Source organism: Salvelinus namaycush, chromosome 17 (assembly GCF_016432855.1).
Source record: "Salvelinus namaycush isolate Seneca chromosome 17, SaNama_1.0, whole genome shotgun sequence".
Taxonomy (NCBI): domain Eukaryota; kingdom Metazoa; phylum Chordata; class Actinopteri; order Salmoniformes; family Salmonidae; genus Salvelinus; species Salvelinus namaycush.
Genome location: NC_052323.1, coordinates 18,120,623 through 18,136,218, shown reverse-complemented (window position 1 = coordinate 18,136,218; position 15,596 = coordinate 18,120,623). Strand labels below are relative to the sequence as shown.

The 15,596-nt window shown below is 43.8% G+C and overlaps 1 protein-coding gene across 2 annotated transcripts in view; it reads right to left on the bottom strand.

Annotated features, from left to right (window-relative positions):
* Positions 1 to 15,335, bottom strand: part of LOC120062389 — a 121,178-nt gene extending 105,843 nt beyond the window's left edge. For both annotated transcript variants that reach the window (XM_039012332.1, XM_039012333.1), the window contains exons 1-3: positions 15,152 to 15,335; positions 14,506 to 14,841; positions 13,889 to 14,143 (exon numbers count right to left, since the gene is read on the bottom strand). In XM_039012332.1, coding sequence (XP_038868260.1) covers positions 13,889 to 14,143; positions 14,506 to 14,841; positions 15,152 to 15,200 — 640 coding nt within the window. In that variant the 5' untranslated portion in view covers positions 15,201 to 15,335. The remainder of the gene's footprint in view (positions 1 to 13,888; positions 14,144 to 14,505; positions 14,842 to 15,151) is intronic.
* Positions 15,336 to 15,596: the final 261 nt, after the last annotated feature.

The following is a 15,596-nucleotide window of genomic DNA, read 5'->3' as shown; positions in this document are numbered from 1 at the left end:
CAGTATGTGCAAAGACACTGCTTTCGTGTGGATTTAAAAGAGGAAACATCTTTCTGCTTTTCAGATTTAGCCATTTTTGTGAGCTATTTTTGTTAATTTCTTCATCCTGTAAAGAGAGAGACACAAAAGCCTAGCTAGCCTAGCTGGCCGTATTTCTCAGATGGAGGTCATTATTGAACGTTTTCAATGGTGCAGGGGTTGTGTTTATTTTGCTTTATTCTGGGACAATGTGAACCGCCCAGACTTTCAATGTAACAACTGTTTGCATGCAGAGGACTGCAGACCAAAAATACATAAGTATTCAGACCCATATGAGACTTGAAATTGGGCTCAGGTGTATCCTGTTTCCATTCATCGTCCTTGAGATGTTTCCACAATTTGATTAGAGTCCATCCATGGTAAATAAAATGTATTGGACATGATTTGGAAATCCGTCTGGGCCGGCATCCCCTGTACTGACGGAGGGAATAACAACACTATTTGTATTCAACCATACTCCCAGTCGCAAGCATGGATTCCTATTGGTCAGACCAGCTTGAGTAGACCTTAGCACGGGTACTTCCTGTTTGATTTTCTGCCTATAGGAAGGGAGGAGCAAAATGGAGTCCTGATCTCGGAAGCAGGGGATGGTTTGTAAGCCTCCTTAGTCGGACTAGAAGTGCACTCCGAACACCTGTTCTCTGCCGGCGGCGTCTTGGAGCAGCCTCTGGGATATGTTACATTTCCCTGGGGGTACGAATAAAGGTTCCAATTTGGGAAATTCCTGATTGTAATGCTGGTGATTTACCGCATCTCTGATATCCAAAAGTTATTCCCGGCTGTATGAAATAGCACAAAAAACGTTCTGGGCTAATAAAGTAAGAAATATCAGACAAAAAAACAAAATACTGGAAAGTTGCTTAAGAGCAAGAAGCAGAGCTGCCATGTCTGTCGGCGCCATCTTGCCATCTGGCTTGATAATATACTGTATGTGATATCAACAAAGAGGTATATTTTCTGGGTGATTTCAATATTGACTGGCTTTCATCAAGTTGCCCACTCAAGAAACAGCTTCAAACTGTAACTAGTGCCTGCAACCTGTTTCAGGTTGTCAGTCAACCTACCAGGGTAGTTACAAACAGCACAGGAATTAAATCATTAACATGTATCACATCTTTACTAATGAAACTGCTTTAAAGCAGTATCCAAGTCAATTGGATGTAGTGATCACAATATAGTAGCCACATATGGGAAAACCAAAGTTACAAATGCTGGGCCTAATATTGGGTATAAGACGTCATATGATAAGTTTTGTAGTGGTTCTTATTTTGATGATGTAAAAAATATTTGCTGGTCTGTGGTGCAATGAGGAGCAACCAGACGCTGCACTTGACACATTTATGAAATTGCTTATTCCAGTAAAGAATAAGCATGCACCCATTAAGAAAATTACTGTAAAAATGTTAAATCAACCTTGGATTGACGAGAAATTGAAAAATTGTATGGTTGAGATGGAGGTGGCAAAAGGAATGGCAAATAAGTCTGGCAGCCCCACCGATTGTCAAATGTACTGCGAAATGAGAAATCATGTGACTAAACTGAATAAAAATATGAAGAATCTATACCATGAAACAAAGATATATGATATAAACATTGATAGTAATAACCTTTGGAGCACCTTAAATGAAATTGTGGGTAAAAAGGCAAACTCAGCTCCATCATTCATTGGATGAAATGGCTCATGCATCACAAAACCCACTGATATAGCCAATTATTTTAATGATTTCTTCATTGACAAGATTAGCAAAGTTAGGCATGACATGCCAGCAACAAATGCCAACACTACACATCCAAGCATAACTGAACAAATTACGAAAGACAAGCATTGTAATTTTTCATTCCGTAAAGTGAGTGTGGAAGAGGTGAAAAAAAATATTGTTGTCCATCAACAATGACAAGACACCGGGGTCTGACAACTTGGATGTAAAATTACTGAGAATAATAGCGGACGATATTGTCACTCCTATTTGCCATATTGTCAATCTAAGCCTACTAGAAAGTGTGTGCCCTCAGGCCTGGAGGGAAGCAAAAGTTATTCCGCTACCCAAGAATAGTAAAACCCTCTTCACTGGCTCATATAGCCAATGTGTCTATGTATAAGGATGACTCAACACTATCCATGTCAGCTACTACAGCGACTGAAATGACTGCAACACTTAACAAAAAGCTGCAGTTAGTTTCAGAATGGGTGGCAAGGAATAAGTTTGTCCTAAATATTTCAAAAACTAAAAGCATTGTATTTGGGACAAATCATTCACTAAATCCTAAACCTCAACTAAATCTTGTAATGAATAGTGTGGAAATTGAGTAAATTGAGGCGACTAAACTGCTTGAAGTAACCCTGGATTGTCATAAATGTCAATGGAGAGCTAACATTAATAATATGCATGTCAATCTCGCATGGCTCGAAGTGGAGGAGAGATTGACTTCATCACTACCTGTTTTTGTAAGAAGTGTTGACAAGCTGTTTAAACTAATAGCACACAGCTCGGACACCCATGCATACCCACAAGACATGCCACTAGAGGTCTCTTCACAATCACCAAGTCCAGAACAGACTGTGGTAGGCACACAGTACTACGTAGAGCCATGACTACATGGAACTCTATTCCACATCATCAGGTAACTGATGCAAGCAGTAGAATCAGATTTAAAAAATGAAAATACACCTTATGGAACAGCGGCTACTGTAAGAGACACACACACAGGTACAGACAAACACATACGCACACAAACGCTAGCACATGCACTCTACACACACGCTTACATTGTAATATTGTTGTATGGTCGTATTCTACATTTTGTATTGCAGATATGTAGTGGTGTAATAATGTTATATGACGTGCTGTTCATCTTTTGTTCCTTAATGTGTTTGGACTCCAGGAAAACTAGCTGCTGCCTTGGCAACAGCGAATGGGGATCCCTAATAAATAACAATACATACAGTTAATATTTAAAAACCCTGCTGGCAATAAAACATTTAAAGGAATCACATATCTCATATAGTTGAGATGTGACATTTAAAGGAAACATTTAAAGGAATCACATATCTGAGTTGAGATTTGACAAATGCTATGATGCTGCTACTTCAAGAGGGTCGTTCCGTGAAATTAGTCCCTTTTGGGTAGTGTAACCAGAAAATGAATCACTAACTTCTTGTGAATAGGGGGGCGCTGTTTTCACTTTGGAAAAAATCGTGCCCAAATTAAACGGCCTCATACTCTGTTCTAGATCATACAATATGCATATTATTATTACTATTGGATAGAAAACACTCTGAAGTTTCTAAAACTGTTTGAATTATATCTGTGAGTAAAACAGAACTAATTTGGCAGCAAACTTCTATACAGGAAGTGAAAATTCTGAAAATGAGGCTCTGTGTCAGGGCCTGCCTATTCAACTGGCTTTTATTTATGGATCTGTATGCACTTCATACGCCTTCCACTAGATGTCAACAGGCAGTAGAAGGTTGAATGGGGTGTCTAGCTTGATGTGAGGCCGAATAAGAGCTTTTGGAGTGACAGGTCCGCCCTATCGTCAGTATTCAGCTGCGCGCCGGGGAACCTCACATTGTCTTCTGAAAAGCGTTCGGTATACACTGCGAATTGCTGCGGCTCTGATTTTATTGGATTCATATGAGAAGAACATCATAAAGTAGGATTTTCAACCGAGTTTGACCAGTTTATTCAACGTTTATTGGGAATTTTGGAATTTTTCGTTCCAGGCGCCAAGAGTTGATGGGCATGTTCGTGCCACAATGCTAGCCAAAGTTGCTAATTCGACAGAAGAAATGGACATTCTAAAACCAAACAACGATTTATTCTGGAAATAGGACTCCTTGCACAACATTCTGATGGAAGATCAGCAAAAGTAAGAGAATATTTATGATGTTATTTCGTATTTTTGTGTAATATGTTGGCTCCAACACGGCGGAGAATAGGTGAGCGCTGTCTCACAATAATGCATGCTGTATGTTGTAGTAAAGTAATTTTTTTAAATCGAACACAGCGGTTGCATTAAGAACCAGTGTATCTTTCATTTGCCATACAACAAGTATTTTTATGTAAAGCTTATGATGAGTTCTTTGGTTAGATTAGGTGACTGTCCAAAATATCTCCGGACATTTTGGTGAATTGTTGCTACGTATTCACAATGTATTACCACGATTTGCAGCTCTAAATATGCACATTTTTGAACAAAACATAAATGTATTGTATAACAATATGTGATGTTATAAGACTGTCATCTGATGAAGTTGTCCAAAGGTTAGTGATTAATTTTATCTCTATTGCTGGTTTGTGAGAAAGCTATGTTGGCGGTGAATAAATGGCTTTGTGTGTTTGGCTATTGTGGTAAGCTAATATAATTCTATATTGTGTTTTCGCTGTAAAACACTTAAAAAATCGGAAATATTGGCTGGATTCACAATATGTTTATCTTTGATTTGCTGTACACCATGTATTTTTCATAAATGTTTTATGATGAGTATTTATGTATTTCGCTCTCTGTAATTATTCTGGCTGCTTTGGTGCTATTTGTGATGGTGGCTGCAATGTAAAACTACGATTTATACCTCAAATATGCACATTTTCGAACAAAACATAAATGTATTGTATAACATGATGTTATAAGACTGTCATCTGATGAAGTTGTTCAAGGTTAGTGATTAATTTTATCTCTATTTCTGGGTTTTGTGAAAGCTACCTATGCGGTGGAAACATGTTGAAAACAGTGCGTTGTGTGTTTGGCTATTGTGGTTAGCTAATATAAATACATATTGTGTTTTCGCTGTAAAACATTTTAAAAATCGGACTGGAACTGGCTGGATTCACAAGATGTTTATCTTTCATTTGCTGTATTGGACTTGTGATTTCATGAAATGATATTATATGATATCCCTGTCCCGCTAGGCTATGCTTGTCAGCTTTTTTGATGAGGATGCTCCCGGATCCGGGATGGGTAGCCCTGAAAGGCTAATCTCTCGAGTGGCTAGATGTTCTTTACCATTTGGCCATCAGATTTGCCACCAATGCTCCTTATAGGACACATCACTGCACTCTATACTCCTCTGTAAACTGGTCACCTCTGTAAACTGGTCATCTCTCAAGACCCACTGGTTGATGCTTATTTATAAAACCCTCTTTTGGCCTCACTCCCGTTTATCTGAGATATCTACTGCAGCCCACATCCTCCACATACAACACCGGTTCTGCCAGTCACATTCTTTAATAAGTCCCCAAAGCACACACATCCCTGGGTCGCTCCTCTTTTCAGTTCGCTGCAGCTAGCGACTGGAACGAGCTGCAACAAAGACTCAAACTGGACAGTTTTATCTCAATCTCTTCATTCAAAGACTTAATCATGGACACTTACTGAGAGTTGTGTCTGCTTTGTGTGATGTATTGTTGACTCTACCTTCTTGCCCTTTGTGCTGTTGTTTGTGCCCAATAATGTTTGTACCATGTTTTGTGCCACTACCATGTTGTGTTGCTACCATGTTGTTGTATTGATGTGTTGCTACCATGCTGTGTTGTCATGTGTTGCTGCCTTGCTATATTGTTGTCTTAGGTCTCTCTTCATGTAGTGTTGTGTTGTCTCTCTTGTTGTGATGTGTGTTTTGTCCAATATTTATATTGTATTTTTTATTTTTTTTAAATCCCAGACCCCCGTCCCCGCAGGTCTTTTTGCCTTTTGTTAGGCCGTCATTGTAAATAAGAATTTGTTCTTAACTGACTTGCCTAGTTAAATAAAGGTTGAATAAAAATAAATAAAAAACAATTACATGAAATAAAGACAAATCTTCAGAAATGACTTTGGCAAAGCAACAAAATAAGGCTTTACAATAATGGTGAACACTTGGAGACATTTTGGGATTAAGTGGGTTAAAATCTTCCTAGAAGTCACAGAGGGTGACAGAGAGACGTGTCAAAGTGCTGCATTTTGGCACGTTAGCAACTGTTTTTTCATATAGAAAATAGAGATATTGAATTCTCTATGTGGTCTGTATTGAAGAAAAGATCAAATAGGGACTAATTTTGTGGAACGACCCTAGAGCAGTGGTTCTTAACCTTGTTGGAGGTACTGAACCCCACCAGTTTCATATGCGCATTCACCGAACCCTTCTTAATTGGAAAAATAAAATATGATTTTTTCAAATTCAAAACAGAGGTATATATTTTACTGGTGCACAAAATGAACCGTGCATCAACATCAACACTGTGTGTTCAAAAATCAAAATCATCAAAACATGATTTTCACACAAAAACAAAAACATAATAATGAATATTTACTGCAAATCAGTGTGACTTCTGCTGTTGCCTTTCAGAGACCAGTTCAGAAATGCGCGGCTTCACCTTGGCAAGTGCCACTCATGTCATTTTCGCAACAAAGTCTGTTCCTTTTCTTCGTTTTTATGTCCAGCATCCTCGAAAAGGATTGCTCGCAAAGATATGTTGTAACAAACGGTATGAATATCTCCAGAGCTTTCTTAGCAATAACAGGGTACGTTACCAATTGTTGACACCAAAACGTTGAAAGCGTTGTTGTTCTGAAGAGTTGCTGTTGAACCTGGCTCTGCTGAATTTCAATGATTCCATCGAGGTATTCATCATTGACATCTGTTGTCTCAACACTAAACGTGAACGGCTGTCTCACCCATGCTGGATATGACTCTCTTGTAGGGAAGTATCCATCGAGAGACTTTGCAAGCTCATCTAAGTGCGCGGCAATTGCTTGCTTCAGTTCCGCAGGTACAGAAATGTCTCCGATTCCAGATACATCTTCGATCTTACTTACACAGTCGTCCAGCAGGGGAAAGTTTGCGAAGTTATCGTTCTCTGTTCGTCGTTTCCATAACGGTATCTTTTTTTGAAAAGCCTTCAGGTTTTCCTCCGCTTCGATGATGTTGACTCCACCGCCCTGCATCTTTTGATTGAGATGATTGAGAGCTGTGAAGATATCAGCCATGTACGCTAAAATGAGAATGAACTCAGAATTTTTGAAGCAATCTGCATGACAATGTTGGTGCTCTTGCAAAAACAGGGCTAATTCCACACGCACGGCAAAAACACGATTCAGCACCTGTCCCTGGGATAACCACCGAACGTTAGAATGGTACAGAAGTACCTCGAATTCAGAGCCCATTTCTTTACACAGCTCACTGAAGATGCGGTGCCTCAGAGCACTGGTTTGCACATAGTTCACGCATTCCACTACAATTTTTAATACTTCTGCCAGTTTTGGAGGCAAGGTTTTTGTTGCCAACGCATGCCTGTGCAGAATACAATGCGTAACAATGATGTGTGGTGCATCGGCTTTCACTAGCGCACCAAAACCAGACTTTCTTCCCAGCATGACTGGAGCTCCATCCGAACAAACTGCAGAAACCATATCCCACGAAAGATTGTTGTCTTTGAAGAAGTCATCCACAAGTTTCTTCACATCGGCTGCCTTAGTTGTTGTTGTAAGAGGCTTACAAAATAAAAAATCTTCCTTTATCACGTCGTCTTTCACATAGCGCACGAATACAGCAAGCTGGCTTAGATTGGAAACGTCTGTGGTCTCGTCGGGTTGAAGGCTGAATTTTGCCGGGCTTGAAATCAGATCTGCAACTACATGAGCCAAGATGTCTTCGCTCATGTCCTCTATTCTGTCGCTGATGGTGTCGTTTGAAAGTGTTATGCTGATGAATGAGGACCCAAAAGCGACGTAATAGTAACAGAGTCTTTATTCCAGTAATAAACAAATAATGATTCTCCTGGATATTATCAATGGTCAAATCCTCTCGTCAATAGAGAGGAACGACTGGAGACGCGACCACAGACTGCAGGTCGCTTCAGGAAGGCACTGGCCGTAGCTGACATAGACACCTGCTCACACGCAGCATCTGAAGAAGGCAAAGAACACGACAGGGCGGAACAAGGACACAGGAACAGCAAACATCAAACAAGAATCCGACCAGGCAGAAGCGGAAAACAGAGGGAGAAATAGGGAAAGAACCTAATAAGACCAGCAGAGGGAAGCACAGGGACAAGACATGAAGATCAAAGACAAAACATGACAGTACCCCCCCACTCACCGAGCGCCTCCTGGCGCACTCGAGGAGGAACCCTGGCGGCAACGAAGGAAATCATCAATCAACGAACGGTCCAGCACGTCCCGAGATGGAACCCAACTCCTCTCCTCAGGACCGTAACCCTCCCAATCCACTAAGTACTGGTGACCACGTCCCCGAGAACGCATGTCCATGATCTTTCGTACCTTGTAAATAGGAGCGCCCTCGACAAGGACGGGGGGGGGGGAGGGAAGACGAACGGGGGCGCGAAGAAAAGGCTTGACACAAGAGACATGGAAGACAGGGTGGACGCGACGAAGATGTCGCGGAAGAAGCAGTCGCACAGCGACAGGATTGACGACCTGAGAGACACGGAACGGACCAATGAACCGCGGAGTCAACTTGCGAGAAGCTGTCGTAAGGGGAAGGTTACGAGTGGAAAGCCACACTCTCTGACCGCGACAATACCTAGGACTCCTAATCCTACGTCTATTGGCGGCTCTCACAGTCTGCGCCCTGTAACGGCAAAGTGCAGACCTGACCCTCCTCCAGGTGCGCTCACAACGTTGGACAAAAGCCTGAGCGGAGGGAACGCTGGACTCGGCGAGCTGGGACGAGAACAGAGGAGGCTGGTACCCAAGACTACTCTGAAACGGAGATAGCCCGGTAGCAGACGAAGGAAGCGAGTTGTGAGCGTACTCAGCCCAGGGGAGCTGTTCTGCCCAAGACGCAGGGTTTCGAAACGAAAGGCTGCGTAATATGCGACCAATCGACTGATTGGCCCTTTCTGCTTGACCGTTAGACTGGGGATGAAACCCGGAAGAGAGACTGACAGAAGCACCAATCAAACGACAGAACTCCCTCCAAAACTGTGACGTGAATTGCGGACCTCTGTCTGAAACGGCGTCTAACGGGAGGCCATGAATTCTGAACACATTCTCAATGATGATTTGTGCCGTCTCCTTAGCGGAAGGAAGCTTAGCGAGGGGAATGAAATGTGCCGCCTTAGAGAACCTATCGATAACCGTAAGAATCACAGTCTTCCCCGCAGACGAAGGCAGACCGGTAATAAAGTCTAAGGCGATGTGAGACCATGGTCGAGAAGGAATGGGAAGCGGTCTGAGACGACCGGCAGGAGGAGAGTTACCTGACTTAGTCTGCGCGCAGTCCGAACAAGCAGCCACGAAACGGCGCGTGTCCCGCTCCTGAGTAGGCCACCAAAACCGCTGGCGAATAGAAGCAAGCGTACCCCGAACGCCGGGATGGCCAGCTAACTTGGCAGAGTGAGCCCACTGAAGAACAGCCAGACGAGTAGAGACAGGAACGAACAGAAGGTTACTAGGACAAGCGCGCGGCGACGCAGTGTGAGTGAGTGCTTGCTTTACCTGTCTCTCAATTCCCCAGACAGTCAACCCGACAACACGCCCTTCAGGGAGAATCCCCTCGGGGTCGGTAGAAGCCACAGAAGAACTAAAGAGACGGGATAAGGCATCCGGCTTGGTGTTCTTATTTCCCGGACGATAGGAAATCACGAACTCGAAACGAGCGAAAAACAACGCCCAACGAGCCTGACGTGCATTAAGTCGTTTGGCAGAACGGATGTACTCAAGGTTCTTATGGTCAGTCCAAACGACAAAAGGAACGGTCGCCCCCTCCAACCACTGTCGCCATTCGCCTATGGCTAAGCGGATGGCGAGCAGTTCGCGGTTACCCACATCATAGTTGCGTTCCGATGGCGACAGGCGATGAGAAAAGTAAGCGCAAGGATGGACCTTATCGTCAGACTGGAAGCGCTGAGACAGAATGGCTCCCACGCCCACCTCTGAAGCGTCAACCTCGACAATGAATTGTTTAGTGACGTCAGGAGTAACAAGGATAGGGGCGGATGTAAAACGCTTCTTGAGGAGATCAAAAGCTCCCTGGGCGGAACCGGACCACTTAAAGCAAGTCTTGACAGAAGTCAGAGCTGTGAGAGGGGCAGCCACTTGACCGAAATTACGAATGAAACGCCGATAGAAATTAGCGAAACCAAGAAAGCGCTGCAACTCGACACGTGACTTAGGAACGGGCCAATCGCTGACTGCCTGGACCTTAGCGGGATCCATCTGAATGCCTTCAGCGGAAATAACAGAACCGAGAAATGTGACAGAGGAGACATGAAAGGCGCACTTCTCAGCCTTCACGTAGAGACAATTCTCTAAAAGGCGCTGGAGTACACGTCGAACGTGCTGAACATGAATCTCGAGTGACGGTGAAAAAATCAGGATATCGTCAAGGTAAACGAAAACAAAAATGTTCAGCATGTCTCTCAGTACATCATTAACTAATGCCTGAAAGACAGCTGGAGCATTAGCGAGACCGAACGGCAGAACCCGGTATTCAAAATGCCCTAACGGAGTGTTAAACGCCGTTTTCCACTCGTCCCCCTCTCTGATGCGTACGAGATGGTAAGCGTTACGAAGGTCCAACTTAGTAAAGAACCTGGCTCCCTGCAAAATCTCGAAGGCTGACGACATAAGGGGAAGCGGATAACGATTCTTAACCGTTATGTCATTCAGCCCTCGATAATCCACGCAGGGGCGCAGAGTACCGTCCTTCTTCTTAACAAAGAAAAATCCCGCTCCGGCGGGAGAGGAAGAAGGCACCACGGTACCGGCGTTGAGAGAAACAGACAGATAATCCTCGAGAGCCTTACGTTCGGGAGCCGACAGAGAGTATAGTCTACCCCGAGGGGGAGTGGTCCCCGGAAGGAGATCAATACAACAATCATACGACCGGTGAGGAGGAAGGGAGCTGGCTCTGGACCGACTGAAGACCGTGCGCAGATCATGATATTCCTCCGGCACTCCTGTCAAATCACCAGGTTCCTCCTGAGTAGAGGGGACAGAAGACACAGGAGGGATAGCAGACATTAAACACTTCACATGACAAGAAACGTTCCAGGATAGGATAGAATTACTAGACCAATCAATAGAAGGATTATGACATACTAGCCAGGGATGACCCAAAACAACAGGTGTAAAAGGTGAACGAAAAATCAAAAAGGAAATGGTCTCACTGTGGTTACCAGATACTGTGAGGGTTAAAGGTAGTGTCTCACATCTGATACTGGGGAGAAGACTACCATCTAAGGCGAACATGGGCGTGGGCTTCCCTAACTGTCTGAGAGGAATGTCATGTTTCCGAGCCCATGCTTCGTCCATAAAACAACCCTCAGCCCCAGAGTCTATCAAGGCACTGCAGGAAGCAGCTGAACCGGTCCAGCGTAGATGGACCGACAAGGTAGTACAGGATCTTGATGGAGAGACAGGAGTAGTAGCGCTCACCAGTAGCCCTCCGCTTACTGATGAGCTCTGGCTTTTACTGGACATGACATGACAAAATGTCCCGCAGAACCGCAATAGAGGCAAAGGCGGTTGGTGATTCTCCGTTCCCTCTCCTTAGTCGAGATGCGAATACCTCCCAGCTGCATGGGCTCAGTCTCTGAGCCGGTGGGAGGAGATGGTTGAGATGCGGAGAGGGGAAACACCGTTAACGCGAGCTCTCTTCCACGAGCTCGGTGACGAAGATCTACCCGTCGTTCTATGCGGATGGCGAGTGCAATCAAAGAGTCCACGCTGGAAGGAACCTCCCGGGAGAGAATCTCATCCTTAACCTCAGCGTGAAGTCCCTCCAGAAAACGAGCGAGCAACGCCGGCTCGTTCCAGTCACTGGAGGCAGCAAGAGTGCGAAACTCTATAGAGTAATCCGTTATGGATCGATCACCTTGACATAGGGAAGCCAGGGCCCTGGAAGCCTCCTTCCCAAAAACTGAACGATCAAAAACCCGTATCATCTCCTCTTTAAAGTTCTGATAATCGTTAGAACACTCAGCCCTTGCCTCCCAGATAGCTGTGCCCCACTCCCGAGCCCGACCAGTAAGGAGTGATATGACGTAAGCGATCCGAGCTCTCTCTCTTGAGTACGTGTTGGGCTGGAGAGAGAACACAATATCACACTGGGTGAGAAAGGAGCGACACTCAGTGGGCTGCCCAGAGTAACATGGTGGGTTATTAACCCTAGGTTCTGGAGACTCGGAAGACCAGGAAGTAGCTGGTGGCACGAGATGAAGACTCTGAAACTGTCCAGAGAGATCGGAGACCTGAGCGGCCAGGGTCTCAACGGCATGACGAGCAGCAAACAATTCCTGCTCGTGTCTGCCGAGCATTGCTCCCTGGAACTCGACGGCAGTGTTGAGAGAATCCATAGTCGCTGGGTCCATCTTGGTCGGATTCTTCTGTTATGCTGATGAATGAGGACCCAAAAGCGACGTAATAGTAACAGAGTCTTTATTCCAGTAATAAACAAATAATGATTCTCCTGGATATTATCAATGGTCAAATCCTCTCGTCAATAGAGAGGAACGACTGGAGACGCGACCACAGACTGCAGGTCGCTTCAGGAAGGCACTGGCCGTAGCTGACATAGACACCTGCTCACACGCAGCATCTGAAGAAGGCAAAGAACACGACAGGGCGGAACAAGGACACAGGAACAGCAAACATCAAACAAGAATCCGACCAGGCAGAAGCGGAAAACAGAGGGAGAAATAGGGAAAGAACCTAATAAGACCAGCAGAGGGAAGCACAGGGACAAGACATGAAGATCAAAGACAAAACATGACAGAAAGAGGAATTTGGGTTAACTTAACTTCAGCCTCTTTTCCCAGCATGATATTCGCCATCTTCAACCCAGCAAGTGTTTCACCGATGGTGTGTGGTTTGCCCTGCTTTGCGATCAGGTAAGCAACTTCGTACGATGCTGTGAGGATCGGTTTGTGGATGGTACAAAGCCGAGAACAGGCAGAGTAGCCTTTTCATCGAATCTGGCTATCTTCACCTTGAATTCAGCGAGCGTTGTGTTCTTGTATTTTCCATCTCCATGCAGCTTAAGGAAGTGTTCTCTTAGTTTTGCCGGTGCTAGGCTAAAATTGCTCAACTTGGCATTGCAAATCATGCAGTTAGGACGCTAACTCCCATCACACTCCGTTATACATGTGAATCCATATTGTACATATTCGTCCGACCACTTTCTTTTTTTGCTCGACATAGTAAGTATGAAGGGATTCAAATATTAAGAAAGAAATCACAAGACGTACCATCACGACAGTCACAAGTCGACTACTGAGTGCACCAAATTCCCTGCAGCACAGATAGGCCAAGTGATGTAGCGTGATCACCTGCAGCCAATGATGGCCAAGCGGGGCGTGTCATCACGAATCATATGAGTCGGATGTGTGTCTTGACCTCCGCCGAACCCCTGAGACTGACTCACCGAACCCCTGGGGTTCGATCGAACCCAGGTTAAGAACCACTGCCCTAGAGGTCATGATTATGATGATGATGACGTCAATCATAATAATAATAATCATCATCATCATCATCATCATCATTATCAATATCAACATTATCCCTTACCAGTGGAGGTTTTACTGGTGGTGGACTCAGTCACAGTCGCCACTGTTGTAGACTCAACACACAGGGTATTACAAGTGGCATTCACCCACTCTAATACATTTGTCCCGTTTCATAAGGTGCAGTTAACATATATCAGCCCTGTAGGCAATCCAAACAACAGTAATCACATTCGTATCTGAATTACATGTAAATACTGGCAAATGTGTTGTTTCGAAACAGGTCAATTCTTATTGATAAGAATTGATCATCGATCATTATAACCATCATCATTATTATCATTAATCATTCATATTGTTGATCATAATGTATTTTTAACAAAGTCAATTAAACAGTAGATTACCTGGACAGTGTGAGATTCTCCTGCTGACAGTATCACTGCTGATGTTGTTTCTGACGCTACAGGTGAGATCTCCTGACAGGCCTTTCTTCAGAGTGATTGTGTTTGTCTCGTTATCAGGAGAGGTCTCAGTGTCTCTCAGCGTCTGTCCATCCAGAGTCCAGCTGTACTGGGGACCATCCCCCTCAGAGTAGCAGGACACCCTCATCTCTCCATGGGACAGACACTCAGAGGACAGCTGAGGACTGGACACTGGAGCTGTGGGGGAAGAAGGATATGTAACTGTAGTAAGAGGGCAAAACACATTAGAACACAACACCAGCCATTCTTCTAGAAAGCCACAGAAACTACTGTAGTCAACAGGAGCAGCAGATTCATGACACATAATGACTGCATTTCAAATAACCAACAGATGATTTCATGTTGATGGATGTGGTTATGACTCTATGTACCAACTACAGTAACATTTGAAAATAAAATGACTCCATGGTTACACATAAAATGCATTTCTCATTATTTTTATTATTAAGCAGTCACATATGTGTAGTTTAGCCAGAGCAATATGTAGAGCTTGTCAAAGTTATCATTTGTAGTAATTATTTGGAAAGTTATTTATTTACCTTTGATGAACAGTTTTATTTCTCTGGTCCACATTCGCCCGTTTGAACTAAATGTTTCTAGCAGGTATTCACCAGAATCATTCCTTCTTGTGTTATTTAACCTAAATGTCCCATTGTTTATAAAGAAGTGTACTCTGTCTCCAATGGGGATGTCTCTTATTACCCATTTGTCCTTCTTCGATTTGAATATATCTGTTCTAGCACCAGTTGAGCCTTTATGAAATGAGAGTTCACCATATCTCGTGGCATCAGTCACCAGCTGGAGATAGACAGTTCCTCCCAGAGCTCCATAACACTGAGATCCATCTTCTCTAGCATCACAGGAAGTCTCCAAGCCTGAAGATCAAGAAGAAAAGACACTGTAGTGACTATCACTGTTCTAACCCAGGTCAAGTCATGTATCATTTCACAGATGATGATACAAGTGACTAACAGTATAACCAAACCAACAGCATCAACGTGATAGGGATCATTAAGTCAGTGATCATTATTATGGGACAATGAGTAAAGAGACAACTGTCTTCCACAGTGTTCTGAATATTGTCTATCATCATCCGTCATTTCTGCTTCATGATATACAAGACTCCTGATATTATATTCTGCATAAAAGAAGAGGGAAACCAACACATATAAAGATGTTTCTTACCATGAGACAATCTGGCGGAGATCACCAACAGTCCTAAAACAGCCTCCATGTCTCTTTTCAACGCAGGGTCTCAGTTTATCAAATGAACCTTCGGTACTTCAACAAAGTCCTCTATTTTATATTTGTTTTACGGCACAAACAAAACCAATGCAAGGAAAGTATGAGAGATAGCTGTTCCTGCCACTCAGAAGAATTCACCCAGTTTGTGAAGAGTAAAAGAAGAAGTGAAATTTTGACCCTATTCATAGGTTCTGACTCAGAGGAAGAGCCTCATCAAAGTCTCACTTATTCATTATACATTCCACCAGGCTGGCTTCATGTCTCCTGTGTGATGGATTTAGTTAAGATGTCAAACACAGTATGTGATAAGTGAGGCTACTTTTGAGTGTGAAGAAGATATGTTGGCGTCTGAGAAAATGACACCTCAGTAATAGGTCTGGGTGTA